Source organism: Lithobates pipiens, unplaced genomic scaffold (assembly GCF_037356315.1).
Source record: "Lithobates pipiens isolate NorthernLeopardFrog02 unplaced genomic scaffold, aLitPip1_a1.2 Scaffold_16, whole genome shotgun sequence".
NCBI lineage: Eukaryota > Metazoa > Chordata > Amphibia > Anura > Ranidae > Lithobates > Lithobates pipiens.
Window position 1 is genome coordinate 497,870,757 of NW_027507748.1, and position 26,492 is coordinate 497,897,248.

A 26,492-nucleotide genomic window follows, 5' to 3' on the forward strand; every position below is an offset into this window, starting at 1 on the left:
TCTAGCGAACCCTGACTGTGGGTTTCAGCCTGCTGTCAGCAGAAAATGGATTTTAGTTAGTTTTGCACTCCTGTGATACATAGGAAAAAGTATAGCCAAAACTGCGTTAGCTATACTTCTCCTTTAAAGAAGAGAGATGTGGACACAGTACAGACTGCTTCAAAAGCAGCTAAAATTAGCAGTATAATTTACAGGGGAAAAAGAAAAAAAAAGTCCTAAATGAAGAGGACAATACTGAAGGTAATTACTTTCAATTCATGTGGGAAACAAATGTGAATATAATTTGTTACTAGTGCATGGTTAGATATATTATGCATTCCACAAGCACCCACATGTAAACTTTTGATGTTTTACAGCATTGTGCACAGAATTAAAACCAGATTAACACCAATTAATGTCACACGTTTCATTTGGTATTAAAAAAACAAAAAAAAAAAAAAAAAAAAAACACACACCACACACAAAACAGTTGTCATGTATAGTTAGGAAAGAAATTGAAATCAACACATCTTAAAACATTGGCAAACATCCATTACAGCCTTTAAAATAACAGCTAAAAATAAATTAATTACCATTAATAAATAAAAATCACAGAAAAAAAAAAAAAAAGGAAGAAAAAAATTAATAGAAGTACAGTGGCATAAAACATCAAATGAATAATAATAAAAAAAGTTAAAAAAACTGTATATAGAGGGAGCCAATTATACCGTGAGAATGGAGAAAAAACCCACAACATTTTCATTGCAAAATAGAATGGGTTGTAGGTTTACCTGTCTTTTCTGGTGTTAGTATTGCTTTAGTTGGGGTTTTAAGGATGCTGGGAGAATTAACACCGTTGAAATATGGAGTGAGTCTCGCAACTGGACTATATGGAAAAGACATGGAAACAGGAGTGGAAAAAAGACTCCTCCAGCGACCAGCTAAACATAAAGGAACAGAAATGACCGGATTAGTATTTATTTTGAAACCATAACATGCACGGTTTAGGCTAACAGTAATTGATGGTCAACTTCACCCAAAGAACAAGATTTCAGTTTTGCGTGTATTCTAGCAAATCCTGCTTTCAATCAAAAGCCTCAGTCACAATTAAGACAAACGATGAAGGGGAATTGTACCATTGATGTCAGCATTCAGTGCATGATTCAACCCAACGTCCACAGAAATATCAGTTTTGGGTGGAACTTCAATACACAGGGCTCAGGCTAAAACCCCTTTCACACTGGGGCGTTTTTCATGCATTTTTCAGGCGCTTTAGCGTTAAAAGAAAAGCGATTGAAAGAAGCCTCATCCGCAATCCCAATGTGAAAGTCTAAGTGCTTTAAGAGCCCTTACACACTGCCAGCACCCGAAAAACGCTCATAAAGCGCCGCTTAAACTAGCGCCGCTTTACCAGCGTTTTTCGAGCGCTGCAAAAAAGCTGCTTGCATGACTTTTTTTTTTGACACCCTGCCAGCGCAGCGCCTCAGTGTGAAAGCACTCAGGTTTTCACATTGGGATTGCAGTTGCAATCTAAGTTTTTTTTTTTTTTTTTTTTCTCTCTTCACACGATAAAGCGCCTGAAAAACGCCCCAGTGTGAAAGCACTCGGGATCGGCATTGGGATTGCAGATGAGGCTTCTTTCAAGCGCTTTACAGGTGCTTTTTTTTTCTTTTTTTTTTAACGCTAAAGCACCTGAAAAACGTCCGAGTGTGAAAGGGGTCTTAAAGTAAATATCAACCATATGGATTACATCCATCTGTGTCCTGACAGGATTCCATTTACACTCATTAACATCTGTTAATACACTATAAAAATTTTTTTTTTTTTTTAAATATGTGATTTGAAGACCCAATCCAAAGTATCTACTACCTTTTTAGCAAAGTGTGATAGCACTGGTTATCACCAGTCCTACTAGATAACCGTATGCCTTAAAGAGGAAGTAAACCCCTTCAAACCACTTTGACCTACAGGTAAGCCTAGATTAAGGCTTACCTGTAGGTCCAAGCAATATCTCCTAAACCTATATGGTTTAGGAGATATTTGCCCGAAAATGGGCACCGCTGTCTACGGCGCATGCGCCGTAGACAGCGGCGCGCAGGCGCACTAAATGCGGCAAGTCCAAGAATGGATTTGCCTAATTTGTCGACTCCCGTGCGCATGCGCGGGAGTGACGTCATCGCGGCTTCGCCGAATGGCAGCGGCGGAGCTGCGAGACGCGACTGCCGTGCGCATGCGCGGGAGTGACGTCATCGCAGCTTCGCCGCTGTCATTGGTCGGAGCTGCGAGAAGCCACCAGCAAGATGGATGCGGCGGACTACAGGGATCAGCGGCGACTTCGCTGGCTCCTGTGTCAGGTAAGTGACACATAATGAGCTACTATGCGATGCATAGTAGTCCATTATGCTTTACCTTTGCAGGGAAAAAAAGAGGAAGTAAACCCATCAGGGTTTACTTCCTCTTTAAAAAGATGATGTCAATAGTTTGTTTTTTGTTCAGTTTATAGCTATCCATATGTAAAGTAAAACCAAATATACAGGCTGGATACAATAAGTGATTTTTACTGTTTTGTTTCATCAAAACCTTGACTTAAAGAGGAATTCCACCAAAAAAAAAAAAAAATATTAAAAGCCAGCAGCTATAAATACTACAGCTGCTGACTTAATAAATGGACACTCACCTGTCCCGGGTTCCAGCGATGCCGGCAGCCGAGGCCGATCGACCGCTCGGGCCTCGGCTGCTGCCACCGCCATTCTAGGTGAGGGAATCGGGAAGTGAAGCGAATCGGCTTCACTTCCCGGTTCCCTACTGCGCATGCGTGAGCCGCTCAATAGGAAATCTCCGCGCTGTCACTGGGACCCGTGTGTGTCCCAGCAGACAGCGCGGCAGGGCAGGAAATGGCGTAGACTCCCGTGGGAGTCTATGCCCGGAAGTGGGTGAAAATACCTGTCTTTGACAGGTATCTCCACCCCCCTCCCCCCTGAAAGGTGTCAATTGTGACACCGGAGGGGGGGGGGGGTTCCGATCAGCGGAGGTTCCACTTTAGGGTGGAATCCCGCTTTAAGGAACAGTAACAATGTTGCTCACAATCTGAAAATGTTTTTTTTTTAAGTGTTACTAAACCCACAACAGTAAAATCAGTCTGTATATACACACACACAGTAAAGCATGCTTGTTATACTGTGGAACCTAAGGGGTTATTCATCTGCATCGTGTAAAAAAGGCTGCTTGATCTTGTATGCACAGATCCACCCCTTCCTGCACTGCCCCCGGTATATATGCCCAGTTTGGTGTGCATTGCTGGAGAGATTGTTTTTTTTCTTGGGAGAATGCATTTGATCAGCACAGGGCCAATCATACTATTCAGACGGGTCTAGACAGAGGGTCAGGAGCCCTGCAGCCTCATAGGGCAGACCAGTGCAATATGCAAAACTCCTACAAGCTTCATCAGGAACTGATAAATTACTAGACTGCTGAAGCTTACCTGTAAAATCATTTTCTTGGAGTACATCGTGGGACACAGAGTACCACAGTAATCACTATGTGGGTATATAGGCACCTTCAGGTGATGGACACTGGTATATCCAATACAGGAAGTTCACTCCCTATAACCCCTCCTCCTAGTAACTCAGTTTTTGTAGCAAAGCAATATACCTAAACCCCAAAACGAGGGGAGGGACCTCTGTGTCCCATGATGTACTCCAAAAAAAGGATTTTACAGGTAAGCCGTTATAAAAATCCTATTTTCTTTATCGTACATCATGGGACACAGAGCACCATAATAATCACTATGTGGGATGTCCCATAGCAATTCTATTTGAGGGGAGGGGGAGAGAACCCGTAGGGCACACTTGGACTTGAGGACTTATACTGCTGCCTGCAGCACACTGTGTCCAAAGGAGATATCCTCATGCCTTATTACATCCACCTGATAAAACTTTGTGAATTTATGTACTGAAGACCAGGTTGCAGCCCTAGAGATCTGGCGACACTGCCCAAGAAGCACTAACCGCCCAGGTAGAGTGCGCTTTGACTTGAAAGGTGGAATCCTACCCCTTAAATCATAAGTCTGAATTATAACCTGCTGAAGCCACTTAGCGACAGTGGATTTCGACGCTGCCTGTCCTTTTAGGACCTTTGGGCCGAACAAATCAGACATCAGTCTTTCGAATCTGAGCAGTCGTCTTTAAATAAATAGACTGACCGCTCTCGCCACATCAAGACAGCGTAGTGACTTCTCTTCCCTGGAACATGGTTTTGGAAAAAACAATGGCAGGATAATATCTTGGTTCAGGTGAAAACATGTGACCACTTTTGGCAAAAATCTGGACGAGGGCGTAACACCGCGGTCCTCATGAATAATCAAGTATGGCTCTTTACAAGAAAGAGCAGCCAATTCCGAAACCCTCCTTGCTGAGGATTTAGCAACCAAGAACACCAACTTCCTTGTCAGAAGGACTAAGGGAATATGCTGTATCGGTTCACATGGTTGTTTTTGTAACAGTGACAAAACTAAGTTCAAGTCCCAAGGTGATCTGTTGGATTAATCGGCATCACCCCTTGCATAAAACCCCAGACTAAAGAACGTGTAGCAAGCAGTCTTTGAAATAAGAGCGAAAGGCTGAGACTTGTCCCTTAACAGTACTCAAGGCCAACTTCATCTCTACCCCCAATTTGTAGAAAGGCAAGAATGCTGCCTATGATAGATATATCTCCAACGGCACCAACCCTTGGATTCACACCAGGAAACATAAGCCCATGTATCTTCTGAATGTGGGTTTCACTAGCCAAGCCGTTAAATTTAGCGTTCGTAAGGCAAGATGGAATATCGGCCCCTGTGAGCATATTTCTGGCCTTAGCAGAAGGGACCATGGATCCTCCACTTTCATCTTTACGAGAATCCATGGCAGCAACTGAATAGGGAAAAAAATAAAATAAATTCAGTGAAAACTGACCCCATGGGGTCACCACACGTCTGTCTCGCATGCGAGTGGATCTCTTGCCCTCGACAAAGTTCATAAAGTTGACCAATTACACGTTGAACCTGGACATCGAAAGATCTACGTCCGAGATCTCCCATCCTTGGCATATCGCCAGAAAGATTCCAGAGTGAAGGGACCACTCCCACGGGAGCAACTGCTGGCGACTTACGTAGTCCACCTGCCAATTCTCTATCCCCAGAATCAAGACTGCCAATAGGCACGGAACATTCCTTTCCATCCAAGCCAGAATATGGTTCCCCACTCTCTGAGCTTCATGACCCTTAGTGCCCCCTTGGTGATTTGATATAGGCCACAGCCGTGGCATCGTCAGATTGGATCCTAACAGGAGAATCCCATAACCTGAATGTTCCAAGCAGACAGAATACTGTTTTGCAACAGTCCCAAATGGAACTGGGCATAGGGAACTGCTTCGCATCTTTCCTAACAACCTCATGCAAAAGGCGACTGGAGGAATCTTTTTGACCCGACCATCTGCACCGGCTCTCTTATGGCAAGGTTCTTGCCCGAGGCAAGAACGCCTTCTTCTGGGCTGTGTCTATGATCAGACCCAAGTACTCCAGCCTTTCTAGCGATTTTTAAGGAAAACTTCTCTAATTTGAGAATTCAACCCAGATTTTTCAGGTATTTGGTTGTAATGTGCACGCTTTTCTCCAACCGAGCCACCACTGGTTTATTAGCAATAGATCGTCTAGGTACGCCAAGACTGTTATACCCATGTGCCCCCAACCTGGCTAGAGGTGGGGCCAGAACTTTTGTAAACACCCGGGGTGCTGTAGCTGGCCCGAAGGGCAAGGCTACAAACTGAAAGTGCTGCTGTTCTACTTTGAACCGCAGAAACCTTTGGTGAGTGGGAAATATAGGGACATGCAGATATGCATCCCTGATGTTGATAGACGCCAGAAGTTCTCCTTGTAGGATAGAAACTACTGACCTGATTGACTCCATGTGAAAGGAGTAGATTTTCAGGAACAGATTTAGATTCTTTAGATCTAGAATGGGTCGGACATCTCCATTCGGTTTTGGTACCGTAAAGAGGTTTGAATAAAACCCCCAAACCTTGCTCTTCTGTGGGGATCTGCATAATTTCCCCGAACCAGTAAATCTGTCTAATGCCCGAAACAGATTGCTTTGAGAACGTTTCATGTGGAAATGCCCAAAATACTAGTTTGTATCCTAGAGATACCATGCAGACGACCCATCTGTCCTGATTTCCTCTTGCCAGACTTCTGAGTATTGCAGAAGTCTACCCCTTCCCCCCCACTCTGGCAGGGGGGCACGCACCGCTTCATAATGAGGCTTTAGAATTCTGCTTTGCAGATTTCTGTCCCCGGGTCTTCTGTGCCTGATCCTGAGGCTTTCCTCTAGAGTGACGGTGGAGACCGTCGCCACTGCCTAGAGGGACCATTATATTTTCTTTTGACAGGCAACAGAGTACTCTTCTCACTAGGATTGTTTGGATGTATTTGTCCAAATCATCCCCAAATAGTTGATCCCCATGAAAAGGGAAACTTTTGCAAGGTGCTTCGGCTGACCATTCTCTTAACCGCAGGGTCCTATGCATGTGTAGTAGCACAAGCGCAAGGCGGGACGCCTGGTGAGTAGAGTCTTCCATGGTGTCTATGGCAAAACATAGCGTCCTTGGCAGTTGGGCCAAATCATGTGCCTGTTGTGCAGGGACCTCCTTAAGGGCCTGTCTAAACTGGTCCTTTAGGGACTGACAGATGCCTATTGCATCGACTGCAGGCTGAGCAACGGCCCCTGCCAAGGGAAAAAAAAAAAAAAAGGATTTTAAAACAGGAATGCCAACCTTTTATCTGTTGGATCTTTTGGATCTTTAAGCATTTGTGCATCGTCTACTGGCAAGTTAGACTATTATTCAGAATGTAAATCATTCTTTTTTGGTGAATTTCTCCTCCATGGGATAGAGTGCTGTGAATCTCTTTGGAGGGAGAAAATGCTTATCCGGGTGATCCCATTCAGCATAAATAAGCCTTTCAAGTAATGCATGTACATGAAACGCATTAAAAGGGCTGTGCAGGTTTTAAAGGAACTTAAAGGAGAAACAGTTTAGCAGACTCCATTAAGGGTAACTTGAAAGAGGCACGAACCATCTCCGTAAGAGATTGTACCAGAAATCTCTCAGATTGAGATGCTGAAAAAGGTTCATCTACCGTTGTTTCCTCTGCAGAGGAGTAATCCGTTTGCATTTCCTACTGATCGCCTAAGGGTTACACCTCATCCTCTAACCACTAATTTTCTTGGTAAGGGGTCTGAGGTGGATCTAAACCCGCTTCCTATCCTTTTGGATAGGGATGCGATTTTCATGTTTTTAAGTCGTTAATCTTCCGTCTAGGCCCTGCAGAGTGGAGGAAAATGCATCTTCAGTCACGTATACAGGGTCTGAAATGTGAGAAGCAATTACACCACCAATTGTATCTCAGGAGAGGACAACAGCGTGGAGTGGTGTCTTTTTGGGGAGCCATAGTGCCAAGCACAAAAAGGAGAGGCACCAAGTAAAATGCACAACTTGCTGAGCAAATAGTCTAGCAAAAGAAAACGCTGCTAATAAAGTTCATCTTTAGTGCTTTGTAAATTATTTCCTTGCCTGTGTAACCTTACGTGCCCCCAGCAGTCTTGTGTCCTGTGTGTCAGGCTCCGGTTGTATAACTGAAGTGTCTGTCTCTGTTGTCCCCAGCTCCATCGCTTTGTGGTCCTCATGGACTTGCGTCCCGCACACGGCGCCACACCTAAGGCACGCCCCCCTCTGTAAACACATCCCCCTTCTATTAACACTAGCCCTAGTCCACTCGCGGATGGTGTTCAACGCACTCCTTTTCAGAGCGAGAGGGGTGGGAAGTAAAAAAAATAAAAATAAAAAAAAACACTTGTGTGGGAAAAATAAAAAAACTCAACATATGAAAGCCGTCGCACCCCCTTGGGGGGGGGATACAATCTGTTGTACCTCCCTTCCAAAATGTTCTGGATGAGGAATCCCCTCTGGCTTGCTGAGACCAGACAGACACACACAGACACACGCTGTTTAGCTGGGACTTCTCTGAGCTGATGGAGAAGCAGCATACTAAGGTATGCATTTACTCCCTCTAGTGGAGACTTCAGGCATAACCTTATACTTACCGTATTTTTCGGACTATAAGGCGCACTTAAAAGCCTAAATTTTCTCTCAAAATCGACCGTGCGCCTTATAATGCGGTGCGCCTTATATATGACCTGTTGACATCGCTGGAGTTCTTTGGTTAATGCGCCCGGAATGATGGCAAGCACCGAATTAGTTTTCTTCACTTGGGCTTTGACAGTATCTGTCAGATGGGCGCGCATGGAGTCACAGACCAATAGGGATGGAGATTCGTGGAAAAAGCCACCCGGTCTCTTACCGTAAACCGATGTACCGTAAACCTCTCTCAGGTTGTTCTACTGCGTGACTGATAGCGATGAGTTTGAAATCTGCTTCGTAAGCATGTCTCTTAACAGGAGCCATTTTTGGGGCAGCGGGTATACCGTAGAAAATGAACGAATGAATGCGCACACCTCCTGACTAAGATGGCCGTAATGCCCAATCCAAGCAGTGCAGCTTCGTGGGATTACCAAAGCTAGGAAGCTGCACTGCTTGGATTGGGCATTACGGCCATCTTAGTCAGGAGGTGTGCGCATTCATTCGTTCATTTTCTACGGTATACCCGCTGCCCCAAAAATGGCTCCTGTTAAGAGACATGCTTATGATGCGGATTTCAAACTGAAGGCTATCAGTCATGCAGTAGAGCATGGAAATAGAGTAGCTGCGAGAGAATTCAACATTATTGAATCAATGGTACGGAAGTGGAGGAAGCAAGAAGATGCCCTGCGCCAGGTAAAGAAGACCAAACTGAGTTTCCGAGGAAACAAAGCAAGATGGCCACAGTTGGAGGACAAAATTGAACAGTGGGTTATTGAACAGAGAACCGCAGGTAGCAGTGTCTCTACTGTCTCTATTCGACTCAAAGCAACAGCGATCGCACGCGACATGGAGATCAACGACTTTCGAGGAGGTCCCTCTTGGTGCTTCCGTTTCATGAAAAGGCGGAATCTCTCTATCCGCACAAGAACCACTATGTCACAGCAACTGCCAAAGGATTACGAAGAAAAGCTGGCCATTTTCCGTACCTACTGCAAGAACAAGATCAACGAACAGAAGATCCGGCCAGAGCACATCACCAACATGGACGAGGTCCCCCTTACCTTTGATATCCCTGTAAACCGTACTGTCGAGAGAACAGGGACCAGTACGGTATCTATACGCACTACAGGAAACGAGAAGTCATCCTTCACTGTAGTTCTCGATTGCCAGGCTAATGGCCAGAAACTACCACCCATGGTAATTTTCAAGAGGAAGACTCTGCCAAAAGAAAAGTTTCCGGTTGGCATCATCATCAAGGCTAACCCGAAGGGCTGGATGGACGAGGAGAAGATGAGTGAGTGGCTGAGAGAGGTTTACGTCAAGAGACCAGGTGGCTTTTTCCACGAATCTCCATCCCTATTGGTCTGTGACTCCATGCGCGCCCATCTGACAGATACTGTCAAAGCCCAAGTGAAGAAAACTAATTCGGTGCTTGCCATCATTCCGGGTGGATTAACCAAAGAACTGCAGCCACTAGATATAGGTGTCAACAGGTCATTTAAAGTTAAATTGCGAGCTACGTGGGAGCATTGGATGACAGAAGGCGAACACACATTCACCAACACAGGGAGGCAACGCCGGGCGAGTTACGCCACTATCTGCCAGTGGATCGTGGATGCCTGGGCGAAGGTATCAGTCACCAGTGTAATCCGAGCTTTCAAAAAGTCCGGAATTATCACTGAACAGCTAAGTACCGGTACCGATGACAGCAACGAGACTGACTCGGATACTGATGAGAATGATGAGAGGGATACGGGCGTGCTTGATGCCGAAATCGCCCAATTGTTAAACTCAGACACTGAAGACGAAGAATTTGATGGATTTGCGGGAGAAGAATAAAGTGAAAAAGTGAGTGTCTGGTTTTGTACGGTATTCACCGGTAACTGAACAGTGTTAAGAGTTATTGAAAAATAAAGTTAAAAAGTGAGTGTCTGGTTTTGTATTTAACTGAATAGTGTTAAGAGTTATTGTTGTAGACCATTTTATGGTTATTGCTAAAGAGTTGAATAAAATTTGACTTACAGTACCGCATCAGAGTTTTGTTTCATTAAATGCGCCTTATAGTCCGGTGCGCCTTATATATTGAAATATCCCCATTATCATCCGATCTTTGCTAGTGCGCCTTATAATCCGGTGCGCCTTATAGTCCGAAAAATACGGTACTGACGAAAAAAAAAAAAAAAAAAAAGAAGGAAGCATAGGTGGGCTTTACACAGTTCCTAGGCCTTTTCCCTTACCTTCTCCTCAATGCAGGATACTGCTGTAACAGACAGATCCAAACTTCACCCATCATGGCGGGCTGCATTAGCAAACCTTCAAGGACCGGGTCCCCTTTTATAAGGGTACCCTCTCCTTTGAACCTGTATAGCACCCCTCAGGAAAAACTTTAGGTAATGTAGCATGAACAAAAAGTCCTGGGTCCAGCCCTGCAAAGAGGTGTTACAGGCAAAACCTTGTGCTTCATATGTGAGGCCCAGGTACCATCCACCTTGGCCTCAGTGGCACTTTGGATGAATCCGTTCTATGGAGGCTGTTTAAATCCAGCAGGGATCCCTCCAGGTTTGGAGATCTTCAGAGCACATCTTCACTCGTGACCAACACCTTAGACACTGGTGAAAAAAAAAAAATACATGAGGTACTCCTGGAAGGGGTTATATAGGGAGTGAACTTCCTGCATTGGGTATACCAGTGTCCATCACCTGAAGGTGCCTATATACCCACATATTACTCTGGTGACTGTGCCCCATTAAGTATGATAAAGAAAAGGTATTTTACAGTTTATATTTACTAAAATAATTGCATTACCATGTTCTGTGGGAGACCAAATATAATCTGGGTTTAGTAACACTAACTATTCAAAGATCCAGTCCAATATCTTCATCATTTAGGCCTTATAAGTCTAAGTACACCTCAAGTTAGTAAGTTGTGCTAGACAATGAACTGCTATTTCTAAAGCCACAAGGTATAAATATATTGAATTTACATTAATGAATAACAATCTCAAATATCGATATTGGTACACGCTACATGGGCCTCATTTAGAGTACAACTAAATGCTCCAGTACGAGTATCTAAAATACCAAATTCATTTACTATGTGATGCACATGGCTTCACAATGAAAACCACAAAAAAAATGTAAAAATAAAAAAAGGGGGGTGGGGGGGAGAAGGCTTCCGCAACATCCCCGTACAACCCTACTTCCAGCTAAGCTCAGTTCCGAAACAAGCAATAGAGAGATCACAAGAACAGAGGGGAAGGCCCGGTGTTCATTACTGTACTTTTGGAAACAAACGTAGCACTACTAATGCAGGAGCCACCGGTTTATCCAAGGTTCTTTCCCCAGTATGTGCAACAGCAGCCAGTAACTCATCAACATCCACTCTTCTGGCTCAAATAGTCTAGAGGTTGCCTTTTTTAAGTTTTTTACTGGATAACTTGGACTGGGCACAGGGAACTCTAAAAACAGCGAACCACAGTGATACGAGGATACTTCTTACTCTGCAGCTACTTCTTAGAACAGTCAACAATAGCTCACTGGGACACAAGCAATGGAACAAGAGCAGGCAATACTTCGTATTAATGCTCCAAGTGGTTAAACAGCAGCAACAGTCAACCAAATCCTGCATTCAAGTTTGTATTTACAAGTCCTTGGGAATTTGGATGCCTCCCTCCAGTGTTAGCCAGACATCTGCTTAATGGACTCTTCACACCGGATCCCATAAACTTGCACAGGGGGAGTAGTTAAACCTGCAGCTGGTAAAACAGAGCAGATCAATGACACACTGCTCTGATTACAGAGGAGCAAAATAAATAAATACAATTACATTTACCTACCCAACCTATTAGCTACACAAATTTTACTGGCAAGTTAAAATTCCTATTCTCTTGGGTTTTACAGTGCAGGGCACAGGAACTTTAATCTTTAAACATTGAACACCCAAAAGTCGTAAAAATTCGATTTTTGTACTCATCATAAAATACTGTTCGATGGACACAGCTCCTTAATCTTGACCATTGGGTTATAACTGCCTCCGCTGGAGTAGGACTAGACCGAGAAAAAAAAAACGGGGGCGTGACCGGAAGTTGAGGTGGACGGACGTGCCTTTGCTGAGCTCCGCCGAGGCCTCTCAGCATCTTCGTCCATCCTTGTCCACCGGGCGTTTTTTCGCCCCGCCAGACCCTACATCCAGCCGGGGGAACATCTGAGCTCCGGACGGAGCCGTTATTTTCGACCGCTCCGACATCGAAATTGATCCCGGGGCTGCGGGCGGCGAGACAGGCCGGTCTCCGCCACCATCTTGCGGCCTACTCCACACCTGGAGACCTCCGTACGGCAGCTTTCGGGACGCATCCCGAGCCGGATCCCACGGCGCCACTCACCACTGGGCCCACAGGACTCCCCCGCCTGGGACAGGGGACTGATGATCGCCCGTCGGAGGTCAGAACAGCACTACATCCTGAGAGGTGAGACCCGGCGGCCATCTTGGTACACCTGAGGCGTACAGCAGCTCTCTTGCAAACCCCCTCTGGCAGCTGTCTCGCAAATCCTTTTAGGGAGGACACTGTCCCCAATCTCAGTACAGCCTGCCCCCCACTGGATAGCTGTCGGACCGATCGCCTCTCTAAGTCCTGCACAAGCTCTAGGCCCCACCAGCGGCCATCTTGGTGCACCCAGTTCCTCCTTCCACCCTCCTGAGGCCCACATCTCTCCAATCTGCACCCTGATTTGTGCCTGGACTCTCCCTGTAACCCATTAGTGCAGTGTTTCCTGGACTCCATCACCGGACTGTCTGCCGCGGATGCGGCCTAGTGAGGCCTAACGAGGCCCAGTGAAGCCTGCCAGTTACCACACCTTCCTGCACCAGCGCCTACTCACTGGAACCTGGACACTACAGCTGCCATCTCATCCCCCCACACTCCAAGATCCCTAGACAGCTGAAGTAGAGGCGGTGACTGTGAGCTCCACGGACTGCAGGTGAGGCACTGTCTTAGCCCAGGGGACCCTTGCTTTCCCCAGGCCTCACCCTGCTGGGTTCTGGACACTCTCCCCATCCCCACGGCTCCACGGCCCTCTCCCCGACCCGGCCTCCTCCTGGGTTCAGACTCTCCACAGCCTGACTACCGCCCTAGTGGGTTAGAGCTCCGGCTAAGGCCCCTTCTCCAGGCTACACCTGGCTTGACCTCCATCATCTCCACTAGGAGTCTCCGTGGACCATTCCAGGAAGCCCCCCCCCTGATCTGGGTGAAATTGTTTGACCATCAAGGCGGACAGCTACGGTCAGTTCACGGGAGTCATCTATTCACCAGTCAGCTCTCCCTACACAGCCTCTTCAACAAGCCCCTAAAGAGACATACCCCCCTTCTCCTGAGACTTTCATAATTTCAGTTGTTGGAATCAGCGCAAACTAACAGAACTCATGGGCGACTAACAACGCTGACACCATGTCTTAGTATGGCTTAATATACCGCTCCTTTCCTAAGGGACCCTGCACCGCTTCATAAGCTCTCACATACACAGGGTCATTATCAGCTGCCCCCCCGGACCCCTCCGGATACTACATGGGCAAAGTTGGTTTTCAAAAGAATATATATCAAGGCTTTATCCCGCCATCGACCTCCCGTCCTGCACACGTCATGGAGCGATACCTACACAGATCGCAATCTCCAGCCTTACACACGTTGGCAGAACCACTAGAGGCCACCGACCCCCTGCCCTCCACACCTAGTTCTCTTCACAAAGGTGGCTCTACCCAGCAAACAAATCCTGCCGAAGCAATTACGGTAACGGTCCTGGACCTGAAACTACAGACACTCCTACAGGATTTGACACGCAATATAGCTACAGAGGTTGGAAAGCTTGCTCGGGAGCTTAGGGGAGAGATCGACCAGCTTGGAGAGCGTACTGCCACTTTGGAATCTAAATTTGATGAGAATGTGCAATACATGCACGTATTGGAGGACGAAAAACGCATTTCTTAAACACACAGTCTCCCAAATACAACTACAACAAGAAGATTTGGAAAATAGAGAACGTCGCTCAAACGTGAGGATTCGTGGAGTCCCTGAAACAGTCAGTGATAAGGAGTTGCGGGTATACTTGCTTAATCTGTTTGTCACTCTGGCTCCGCACATACCAGATATCGATTGGCGTCTAGACAGAGCCCATAGATCTTTGGCCCCTAAACCTCCTCCTGGATCCAATCCAAGGGACATTATAGTCCGTTTCCACTATTATGACAGCAAGGAAGCTTTAACTGCAGCCACACGCAATAAAAATCGCATCGATTTCAAAGGCTCTAAGATCCAGATCTTCAGCGACCTTTCTCCCATCACCTTGGCCAAAGGGCGCAACCTCCGACCAATTACTGCACACCTCCAACTACACCAAATCCCCTACAGATGGGGTTTCCCTTTTCGGCTGTCAGCATCCAAAGATGGCACACAATACTCTATCAGAGAATTGCATGAATGTGAGGCCTTCATCCGCAATTTGGGCCTCCCACCTGTCCCGGAAGAGGACCTCCAACTCCCCCCGCCCGCTCTGGCCCCCAAACCTCTCCAAGCCCCTACGGCAATTTGGACCCCAGTTCGTCGGAGACATCAGAGAGGCTTCTCCACACCGCAACGCCCCAACGTGCCTAAACAACCTGCCTGAAGTCCCGGCGTCTGTCCGAATTGCACCTCCTTACCCTTGGTTTCCAGGAACCTATCGGACCTCTTCAGGAACTCTTCGGGGAACATCCCCCTAACTTTAAACCTCTCCCATTTCTGTAGTGCTCAACGAGCCTCCTCCCCCCCCCCCCCGCGGGGCCCCTCCAGCTGGTATTGTACTCCCAGTCGATGGTGGTATGTCTGACCACTGTTCAAATGTTAAGAGTCCGAGGTTAATCATTCTTTACGGGAGCGGTACATAGTTTACCACTCCAAATGTTTGTTATGTCCCTTTATAGGTCCAAGGTATTCTGCCTTGGCTCCCTGAAGATTTTATATCCTTCAGGCTTTCAAGATACATGTTTTATGTTTTTTGTTTTTTGTCTCTTCATTTTTGTCTCTCTATATTTTACTCAGGTTATTTTTTTCAATTTTTCAAAGTTTTTTCCAGGTTCTTTTTTGACCTGTCCTGGTTCTTACATGTCGCTGCAGGTTGTAAACTTGACATACAATTTTATGTTACTAGGAAATGCTGATGTGTATATGCCTCTTCCAGACCTCCTTAGATCAGAGCACTCCAACCACATGTACCAGATTCCAATATCATCTGCTAATTATTCCATGAATGTATTATGGCTCTAAAAATATTTTCCTGTAATGTTAAGGGCTTGAATTCCTTAAGAAAACGCTGGCTAGCCCTGCGGGAATTCAAATCCTCAGGGGCTGATGTGATAATGGTTCAGGAGACGCACTTCCGCCCGGAGGGCTCATTTAAATTTGCCTCCAAGCTGTACCCTACTGTTTTTATGGCCTCCAGCCCATCTGGGAAGGCTGGAGTAGCCATTTTGATTAAACGTTCATGCCCTATACGGATCCTTGCTTCGATCCTAGATCCCCAAGGTCGGTTTATACTCCTGAACTGTTCTCACCTGAACACCTCCTTTACCTTAACTAATATTTATGCCCCTAATACGGGACAAATTGGCTTCCTCACTAGAGTATTGGATCGGCTGCGCTCCTTCTCTCAGCCTTTCGCAATCATAGGCGGGGATTTCAACATGTGTATGTCCCCTGGTAGGGATAGATTAGCACTCTCTCAACAAACCCCGTCCCTCCAAACTCTTAAACTGTCCACCTCCTTTCGCAAACTAATCCGCTCCCACAATCTCTTTGATGCATGGAGAGTGAAACATCCCACCCATCGCCAATACACCTTTTTCTCCCCCCCACATAAATTGTATTCCCGACTGGACCACTTTCTAATAACTGCACCCTTGCTACCCAATGTGGTATCTTCTGAAATAGAGCCTATCACGTGGTCTGATCACGCTCCCATCACTCTCAATGTGACGCTCCATAACGCATCACCTAAAACTTGCCACTGGAGACTTAATGAGTCTCTATTGCGACATGCTGAAACCAAATATAGACTGCTCAAGAGATTGGAGGAGTTTTTCCATCTCAATGTAGGCTCCATTTCAGATATATCTACTGTGTGGGAGGCCCACAAGGCAGTTTTTAGGGGGGAGTGCATCTCAGCTGGCTCACGTCTGAAGCGGGACTCTGTTAGGCTGAGGGTGGAGCTTGTGGCCCAGCTGCAGGTCGCGGAGGCGCGGTTACTCCGCTCCCCTACGGTGGATCGCTTGCGTGCAGTGACTACTATTCGCAACCACATTAAGGCTATAGACGCAAAAGACATTTCAAAATCAATGTTATGGTCTAAGCGAAAGTTCTATGAGTTTGCAGACAAACCACATAGGATGCTTGTCCACAAACTTAAGCCCCGGCCCTTTTTATCCATTCCTGATTATATAATGCAATCAGACGGTACACCAACGCACTGCCCTCAGACCATGTCCGGAGTATTCAGAGAATATTATAACAAACTTTACAACTGCCTGAACACGGGCACACAGGATCAGTTCCCACAAGACAGGTTGGACTCCTTCCTATCATCTATTCACCTCCCAAAACTCTCACCAGAGCAACGCTCCTCCTTAAACCAACCTATCTCCAATGACGAACTAGTTGACGTAATTAAACATCTCCCCACACATAAGGCCCCAGGACCAGATGGCCTTCCATACTCTTATTATAAGACGTTCCTAGAATCCCTGTCCCCACACTTGCTGACCCTATTCTCTTCACTGCTCCAGGGCACAATACCACACCCCTCGTTCCTACATGCAGTCATAACCACTATCCCTAAACCAGATAAGGATCCTTCCCTCCCTGACAATTATCGTCCCATAGCCTTATTGAACTCTGATTACAAAATCTTTACCAAGATTCTAGCGAACAGGCTCTCTCTACTGCTGCCAGCGTTGATCCATAGAGATCAGGTGGGTTTCGTTCCCACAAGACATGCGGGGGACAATACCCGCCGCACAATTGACCTTATAGACCTGCTTACTAAAACTAAAAACCCCGCTTTGATACTCAGTTTAGATGCCCAAAAGGCATTTGACCGCCTTAGCTGGCCATTTATGTTTGCGATACTAAACCACTTTGGATTTTCAGGCCCCTTTATTCACGCCCTCCAAGCCCTATACTCGAAGCCCACCTCCCAGGTACAACTCTCCTCCCATCTGTCCCGTCCGTTTTCCCTTAGCAACGGTACGAGACAGGGTTGCCCTCTATCGCCATTGCTCTTTATCCTCAGTCTGGAACCCCTAGCTGCGGCTATACGGGAATGTTCAGATATTAAAGGAGTCTGCCTCCGCAACGCAGAATATAAAATATCCTTATTCGCGGACGATGTCCTCCTAACTCTCACCCACCCGCACACATCCCTACCACACCTTCACCATCTACTATCCACTTTTGGTAGCCTCTCGGGTTTCAAAATTAATGATACTAAAACCGAAGCATTACCTGTAAACATAACCCCGTCCCTCTTATCTTCGCTTCAAAGTGAGTATAATTACCACTGGTGTCCTCACTCACTTAAATACCTGGGGGTTCGCATTACTGCTTCCTATGATACTTTATATAAGGCCAATTTCCCCCCCCTGTTCTCAGAAATTAATCGCTTGCTGACATACTGGACATCTCTCCCCCTATCCCTGTTGGGCCGAATTAATGTCCTTAAAATGTCTATCCTCCCTAAGTTATTATATTTGTTTGAAACTCTACCTGTGGCTATCCCTATGTCACAGTTGAAATCCCTTCAAAGGAGAAGCCTCCGTTTTGTTTGGAATAACGCTTCCCACAGGTTAGCGGGGACAGTGGTCCTGGCTCGGAGGAATAGGGGGGGCTCGGAGGCCCAGATTTCATTAAATACTATTATGCCACACACCTGAGAGTTCTTACCTCCTGGACCTCCCGGAAGGCCCCAAATAGATGGTCAGAAATAGAAATGAATGTGACAGCCCCGGTACATCCTTGCTATATGCTTTGGCCTTCTACTGCCCTTCATATGCCCCAATTACGGCACATATGCCTAGCTCCCATGTTGTTCACGTTGAATATCTGGAAAAGGTGCAATGACCGCTTTTCCCTATCCTCACCGTGTCCACCGCTTTTAAATATCCTATTTAACCCAGACATCCCAGATAGCCTGTCCTATGATCGTATGCTACCATGGACCCAAGCGGGACTCTTTCAACTCCGACACTTTGTTAACCCGGCGACACGCCATTTATTGACTTTTCCCACCTTGCAAAAGCAACACCAGATCCCCCAAAGGCTTATACATTCATACTTACAGATCAGACACTTTTTCTCTATCAGGTCCCCCTCTCTGACTCTGGACAAACCCACAGACTTTGAGAGCCTATGTGCTAAGGGTCCTTACGAACCCAGACTGATCTCTACTATTTACACGATATTACATGACGCCATACCTATGACGGTGAACACCCACCACTACATGAGGAAATGGTCTCAGATTCTACAACACGATATTTCCCTGGTGGACTGGGGGAACATATGGGAGCACACTTCCAGAATATCTCGATGTGTGACCCACAAGGAAACTGCTTACAAAGTTCTAATGCACTGGTATAGGACTCCAGATATTCTACATGCCCGTAACAGGTTAATTTCGAAACAATGCTGGAGATGTGGTGGGGAAGTCGGCTCTCACTACCATATTTTTTGGGACTGCCCCCTAGTCCACCAGTTCTGGCTCCAAGTCCAAAACCTGTTAGAAACACTGGCTGGCACTCCTATTCCCCTGACGCCCATGCATTATCTGCTAGGCCTCCCTTTCTCTGGTATTTCTAAGGCCTTGCGCAGATTGTTGTCCTTTATCTTATTGGCTGCTAAAAGGGTCATACCCAGGTTATGGTTGTCCACCTCTCCACCTACACTTCCGCAATTGATCACCACTGTAGCTGACATACGCAGAATGGAACACTTGACGGCCGTAGTGGAGGATAAGATGCAGAAATTTTCTAAAATTTGGTCAACATGGGATGAGTCTACATATGGTTCTGATGGGATTGCTCCTACTTAGATAAAACCTGGATACATACATGTCCCCGAGAGAAGGTCTGAAATCTATTTTTTATTTTTTCCTTAAAGCTCTCTTTGATGTTACATAGTCTGTTTACAGATTCTGTCTATAACCCCCTTAAAGATACGGTGGAAGATCACTACTTTAATCACATCGCTATGCCTCTATATGTTTAGATTTTGTATGCCTTGTAATCAAAGTATACCTGCATTCTTGATACGTTAATATTCATATCTCATGTATATTTTCTTCTGTATGATGTTGAAAATTTAAAATAAACAATTACAAAAAAAAAAAAAAAAACAGCTGGCTACGCCCATGGACTGTCCTCAGTCAGTATATAACCCCCTCCCTGCTCTAGGTATTTAGTTTAGTAGTAAGCAGTAATAGAAGTATCATAAACTCCATAGACGGGTGGGTGCCTCCTTAATCTTGACCAATGGGCCATCCAAAAGCAGTGCCAAAATAAATAAATGGAGGGGTGGGCTAAATAACCCAAAGCTAACCACAAGATCTCCAACTAGGACACATGAGCAACATTGGAAATTAAAAATGTATTTTTTCTTCTTTAAAAAAACCCCTCAAAAGGGAATCCCACTCAAACAGCAGCCTGCCAAGTGTATGACCTCTGGAAGGAGATTGGGACACAAAGATGGCAACACAATGTCCTCATTCAAATGCAAGTCAGAGACAAAAGAACCACTTTATCCCTATGGAGTACTAAACAGGGACTACAACAGGATAATGCCGCCAACTTCGAAACCCTGCAGGCCAAAGTAAGAGCCACCAAGAATTCCACCCTCTGAGATAACGTAGGTAAGGGAAGCTCCCGAATATTCTCAAATACAGGATTCTGGAGAACGGATAGTACCAAGTTTATATCCCTTGGAGGTAAAAGACCGTACAGGCAGAGCCACATGCTGGACTCCTACAATGAAGGAACAAACTAAAGAGTGGATGGGGGGGGGGGGGGGGGGGGTCGCTGAAAAAGGTAGACACCTGGCCCGTGATGGTACTCAAACCCAACTTCTGCTTAAAACCAGTTACTGTAAAGCAGGATGGAAGCTCAGCCCTCGGTACAACTGGTCCTCTTTGAGAGGTATCTTCCAAGAGACATTTACGGCCACCAGAATGACCAGAAGACTTTTGCCCTCGGTCCTTTGCAGGCACCACAGAAGAGGAAGGTGTTGGCTCCACAGTGGCACTAGGATGACTGCGGCGTCTACCATTGCCATGAGCCTCAGTTACTTCCTGTTGAACTTAACATGCTGAAGGGGTTGACGTTTCAGAAGAAAAACTACTAACCCATTCACTGCAGAGTCAGACCCAGGTAACTCAATTTCCTGGACGGTGCTAGAAGGGACCTTGGGTAGGTCAGACATCACTCAAAACTATTACAGGAATTACACCCATACAAGGAAACACAGGGCCCTCCCGAAGTGGACGAATTCTGTCCCCCTTTAGTACCCCCAAAAAGGTTCAATTCATGGAGCCCCTTGATGCTCACAGAGGAGGTCCATGAATCTGGAAACCAGCGAAGATGTCCCCCCACTCCAGCAATGGGTGAGGACAGACCTTCATGCTGAAGGAGTCTTGTCAGTGTATCCAGAGAAGCCTGCTCTAGGCTTACCAGACAGATTACTTGGGGGAGACTTGAGAGATCAGTTTCCTTTATGTCCTTTAAGTTCCGGGAGGCCAGAAGAATTTCTTCTTATGGGCTGAGAAGAAAGGCCCCCCCATCTGTGATGAGGCTCCTTTCCTAGATTGAGGCAGGAACGCCCTTAAAATGATGTCATTCAGGGTAGCCCCAAACAAGCGGTCGCTTTGAAATGGCAGATCAAGAGAGCTTTATTAGAGGATTGGTCTGCTGACCAATTCTTAAGCCCCATCACATGTCTAATCACCACTGCTGAAACAGAAAGCTTGGATAGCACATGAGCTGCATCCAAGGCTGCAATCACAAATATTGCAGCCCATGGTCTAACTGGTCAGCTAAATCCACATAAGCAGCTGGAACCTGCTCACTACCCAGACCCTGGCACAAAAGCTTGGCCCATTCAGATCGGGTCTGCGACACCAGGGCCGAGGCCAAGACTTAAAATACTCTACTGGGATCATGGTTGGTTTATTCAACCTGGAAACGGGGAGGGTCCACCATGGATGGGGTAGTCCCCTTTTTTAAAAGCTATTCTTCAAAGGGGTAGCGTACTGAGAAATGTTTGAGGACCACAAAGGGTGACTTATGTTTACCTATAAGGAATGGGAACAACCAATCAAAATAAGGCAGATAAGGAAACACTTTTGGTGTGCGAGGCGACTTCTGCATACCAAAAGGACACTAGATGGACTTGTGTCTTTTTTCACCCTAACTATGCAACATCCGTGGCCCTATCAGCAGCATCCTCCATCTTTAGAGTCTACCGCACCGCAGTAACAAGTGCGTCCACCAGCGCTTTTTCACTCGCTGAGACCGGGAGGACTCATCCTCGCTATAGGATGGGTCGGGGGCAAGATAATTAACCCCTCTGGATGGGCCGCATTCCCGGTGGCTTCAGGCTCAGAATCAGACGAGACAGACCGAGCAAGGGAAGGTTGGGGACGCTTCCCACTGGGGTCTTTGCCCACATGCTACTTCCACCTGGGATACCAATGACCCAAGGACCGTCAGCGCAACGATGGGAAGCTGGGGTTCCAAGGGACCTGCCACCTCCATGAGGGGATCAGTGGGTGAGATGTGACCCTGAGGCTTCATTAGGAAAAAGACCCTGTAGTACAAAAGGAATCTGACACTACCCAAGGGACACCCCAATGGCCAGGGTACCTTTCAGCAGAGAGGGAGATACAAAAAAGGACCCCTCTATGACTCACCCTCCCAGCCAGAAGAGTACCGTAATTCAGACACAGCAAACACCAATGGTCGGCATCTATTACATCCATCTTGGGCAGTAAGAGGAAGAGAGGATGAGGAAGAGGAGAAAGGAGGAGCCCTCGCACCTCCACGAGGTTCCAGACATCTCCTTAGACTAAAGGAAAAATGGCCGCCGTGATGTCATCAGCTACACAAACATGGCCGCCGGTCGGAGACCAGCCAAACCAAGGGAAAATGGCCACCGTGATGTCACCGGACCTCCCAAACATGGCTGTCAGTCATTTGACATGCTAAAGCATGCAGCCAGGATCCTCTGTGCCTTTAACATTGCTGCACCCTCTGCAAGGGGACCTCCCCTCCAAACAGGTATTGTACTCCATTAGGCTGGGTGCACATTAAAGGGGACACAGCTGTGCACTCTGTGTGCGCACTCTGGGGACCCCAAAACTGCACACTAACACACAGGGCATGCACCTAGGGCTCTCCGCTGCACTGGAACCGCCCTCGCCACCCCCCCCCCATACTGCCAGGCCAGGACACCACCCAGAAGGAATGGCGGGGGGAGATGCCCAGGGGTCTCTGCTGCCTGCCCTGGGACTCCCACCAATCCGTGGGGGGGGGGGGGGAGCCCAGCTTAACCAAGGGATTTTAGGATGGAAGGAGGGATACTGAAGGTAGGTCCATACCTGCGTCCACCCCAAACGGCACAAAAAGGAGAAGAGGGGGGGGACTGTACTTACCAATCCATGGTGCAGGTGACCCTCCAGGCAGAACTCCTCACCACCGAAGTGGGGGGCTGTTGGCCAAGGGACCGCTGCGTCTCGGACCAGAGCACATTCAAATGCGACCATACAAGATGTTTAAATCGCTGGCCACTCTCCGTCCGTTGACGTTAGGTCGCATCCGACCTAGCGTGCAGCTGTGTTCTGCATGCGCTTGCTGGCTGGACTGCGGAGACCACTGGATGTAGATTGCCGAGCCTGGCAGTTGGATTGTAGATCATGCAGGAGAAAATGCACGGAAGAAAAAGCTAAAATTTGCTAGGACCAAAAGATCCCAGCAAGGAGCTAGGTCCTTACTCCTGACTAGGCAGAAATAAACTGAATATTTAGAGCAGGGAGGGTGTTATATACTAACTGAAGACAGCCAATGGGCGTAGTCCCGTCCCTACGGAGTCTATATAACCCAGTGGTCAAGATTAAGGAAGCCCTGTTTCCGATGAACGAAAAGAGAAACAGAGATTTAGGCTACACAGCCAACAGACACACAGCAGCAGATCCAGAATGGCCTGATAGACTAAGCAGCTTGTAGCACCGTGCGCTTGAAACTGGCGTTCCAACATCTACCTGGTAGAAATTAGGCATTCTTCACTCAAGTTTGCAATGCTGCCACCTGGGCATGTTTAATACTAAGAAGCCCATAAAGCACTTACAGATCTGGTAGAGTGTGCCTCAACAGGGAAAAAGAGGGATAGCAGTAGCATAAAGATAGACTCACAACCCATACCACAATAAAGACAGGGGAGAGAAATTTCTCTGGGAAGTTTCAGGGCATTACAACAAGCACAACATTCTGGTTGGGGGTGTAAGAAAGAACACTTTAAGGAGGGAGGCAGCAGGACAATCGTATCCTTATGCAATACCAAGAAGGGCCCCTTACAGCAATGCTGTATCCTGGCCTAGGGCAGCACGAAAAGAGACTCAGTCGGCTTCCGCTACACTAAGTGTAGCACCAGTCCTATGGGGCGGACTGGGCTGAGAGACAAATTGGTCTAGCGCCCCCATAAAGCGGCCTCACTGCTTCTGGAATGCGGGCGGCTGGCATTCCGAAACTGTGGGGGGGCCCCCCCGTTTCTAATTTTGACTGTCCTCTCATCGTGGACCATAAACCTTCCTCACTGCGCTATATACTTTCTTCTGCTGCACCATTGCCATGGTTATATCTCCTTAGCCCTCTCCATAAAATGATCAGAAACTTGTGCTTAAAGTAAAAAGTAGAAAACTTTTTTCCCCCCCATTTTGGTTAGAGTAAGGGAGGGTTATAAACCCTGTCAGTTTATTTTTTTACCATCCCTGTCCCATTGCAGAGGATTTCACTTCACTTCCTGCCCCATAGCCAAACAGCAAGTGAGAGGAAATCTATGCAGATTTAGGGAATCCATTGCCACCCCCCCCCCCCCAGGTCCTCGGAACCAGTGTCCCCACTCAAACATTTCAGGGCAGGTCTTAAACAGCAAGGGGTGTGGCCTTGATAGGAAGGGGTGGGTTGTATTTAAATTAGGGGGTGCACGAGTTTAGTCAGGCCTAGGGCAGCACAAAACCTAAATGCACTACTGCCTTACAGGATAACTCAGAGACCCCTTCCGTGCAACACACACTCCTTTAACCAGGTAGTGAAAAGCAAAAGGGTCTTTGAAACAGAACAGCCAAGGCCAGGAGAAAGGAGAGACTATGCCCCACAGTCTACTTCCTAGGCTGAAAGTTGACAAAAAAAAAAAAAAAAAAGAAGAAAAGCGCACACACACACACACACACACCTTCCAGGTGTTCCAGGTAGACTTCATGAGAGATCAATTTCCTAGCCATCAATAGGGTAGGGATGACCGAATCAAATAGTCCCCTCACTCTCAGGGCCGTAGCTTTAATAGCCATGCTGCTCAAGCCAATGCCTGAGAAGCAGGATGGAACAATGGTCCCTAGGAGACAAAATCAGAATGATCCGGAAGGTCTGCCAGGTGTCTTGATGTTCGAGTAACATCCTCCTTTCCCAAATCGGCGTGATGAGAATCATTGGAATTCCCTCCATCTTGTTCTTGTGAAGCAGATGAGAGAATTTGAAGGAGCACAAAGGCATAAATAAGGGTGAACTGATTCATGGAGTTACCAGAGCATCCTCTGTGTAAACGTGAAGGTTCTTTGACCAGATAACAAACCTGTCCAGTTTGTTGTTGAATCTTGACACCATAAGATCCAGGCCTGGTGTTCTAAACCTGTGGAAAAGAACTTTAAATGCCAAGAACTTGCCAATTTTCCACACCTGGGATGTTTACCCACTGGACAAGGCCGGGATGCAAAAGTTCTGCACAGGAGGGTCAAGTCAACTTCGAGAGTGGTACGGCTTATGGTGCTTTGTTGATTAGTTCATGTAGGTCACAGCCGTGGCATGGTTTCACTGGATTCTTGTTAGGTGTCCTTGCAAAAGGTGTTCAGCGTTAACTAATCAAGGGATTAACAGCGTTAACTAATCAAACTGCTTTCAGCTACAGAATGTTGGTGGAAAGGCAGCCTTCCAAATTCCCAACAAAAGGGCATAAAGGATTTTGTCCCAGTCCGAGAGGCAGGTACATTTTTTGGAGGAAAGGGCTTCTCTACCTGCAGCAGTAGGCCTGGAGTCCTCTCTGCCTCATTTAGGAATCGGTCTTATGCTGATGTAAGATGGATTGTATCAGGCCAATTTTCCATCTTTATTCAGAAAACTGACTGCCATATTACCTTCCTGGACTCATCTCCCGTTGTCCTCGTTTGGTAGGATTGTTGCAGTTTGTAGGCCTTACATTCCAAAAAAAGCTTTATTTTATTTTTCCTGGTATATATCAATGTAAGCTCTTTGGGGAAGTTTATTTGGGGATCCACTTGAGCTAGAATTTGTAAGCAGGTTTTGTATGCCCGCAGGAACAACTGTGGCTTCACAGTCCCCAACTTGCAAGCATATTATCCTGTACTTAGCCTCTCTGCCCTGCACCCCCCCCTCCCTATTTATCGTCCAGCCACATTAAGAACTTTGCTCAACTCACTCCCTTCGCCAGTGGGAGTCGGTCAAATTCTCATCTCCACTTACTTTGCCTTCATAATGGTTCACCATTCCCACTGGGTTGCAAAAACCATCAAAAAAATTTCCTGGTGGACCGACAATGGATTTGTCGATATTCATTCCCTACTAGGATGTTAACATTTGATGTCCTACGTTCTTCTCATGACATTCCCCTGCAAGAACACTATAGCTACCTTCAACTTTATTCAGCAGCTTATAAAAGTCCCGACCTACCCCATATACCTTGATCCCCTTTGAGAAACTCTAGAGCCAGATCTCATTCCCCGGCTCGATATCATGGATTTTCTCATCAATCTCCTTAAAAATAAAAATAAATAAAAACAAAGAAGCACAACACTGAGACCTTATCTTCAATGGCAGAGTGAACTGGGGAGGCAGTTGGATCTGGAGGATTGACAGATCATGACAATAGCACTAAGCCCTTGTACACACGGTCGGAGATTCCGTCTGAATGTGTCCAATCGGAGCGTTTTGTCGGATATTCCGACTGTGTGGTCTGCATCAGACTGTTTCCGTCGGACCAACTTTTC

General features: G+C 46.7%; 1 protein-coding gene across 2 annotated transcripts in view; it reads right to left on the reverse strand.

Moving 5' to 3' along the window:
- Nucleotides 1-26,492, reverse strand: part of SLAIN1 (SLAIN motif family member 1) — a 111,064-nt gene that overhangs the window by 39,889 nt on the left and 44,683 nt on the right. The window contains exon 3 of one of the 2 annotated variants that reach the window (XM_077483064.1): nucleotides 771-920. The exons of the other annotated variant lie outside the window; for it this stretch is intronic. Within the exon in view, the coding sequence (XP_077339190.1) occupies nucleotides 771-920 (150 nt within the window). The remainder of the gene's footprint in view (nucleotides 1-770; nucleotides 921-26,492) is intronic. 2 annotated transcript variants of the gene reach the window in all.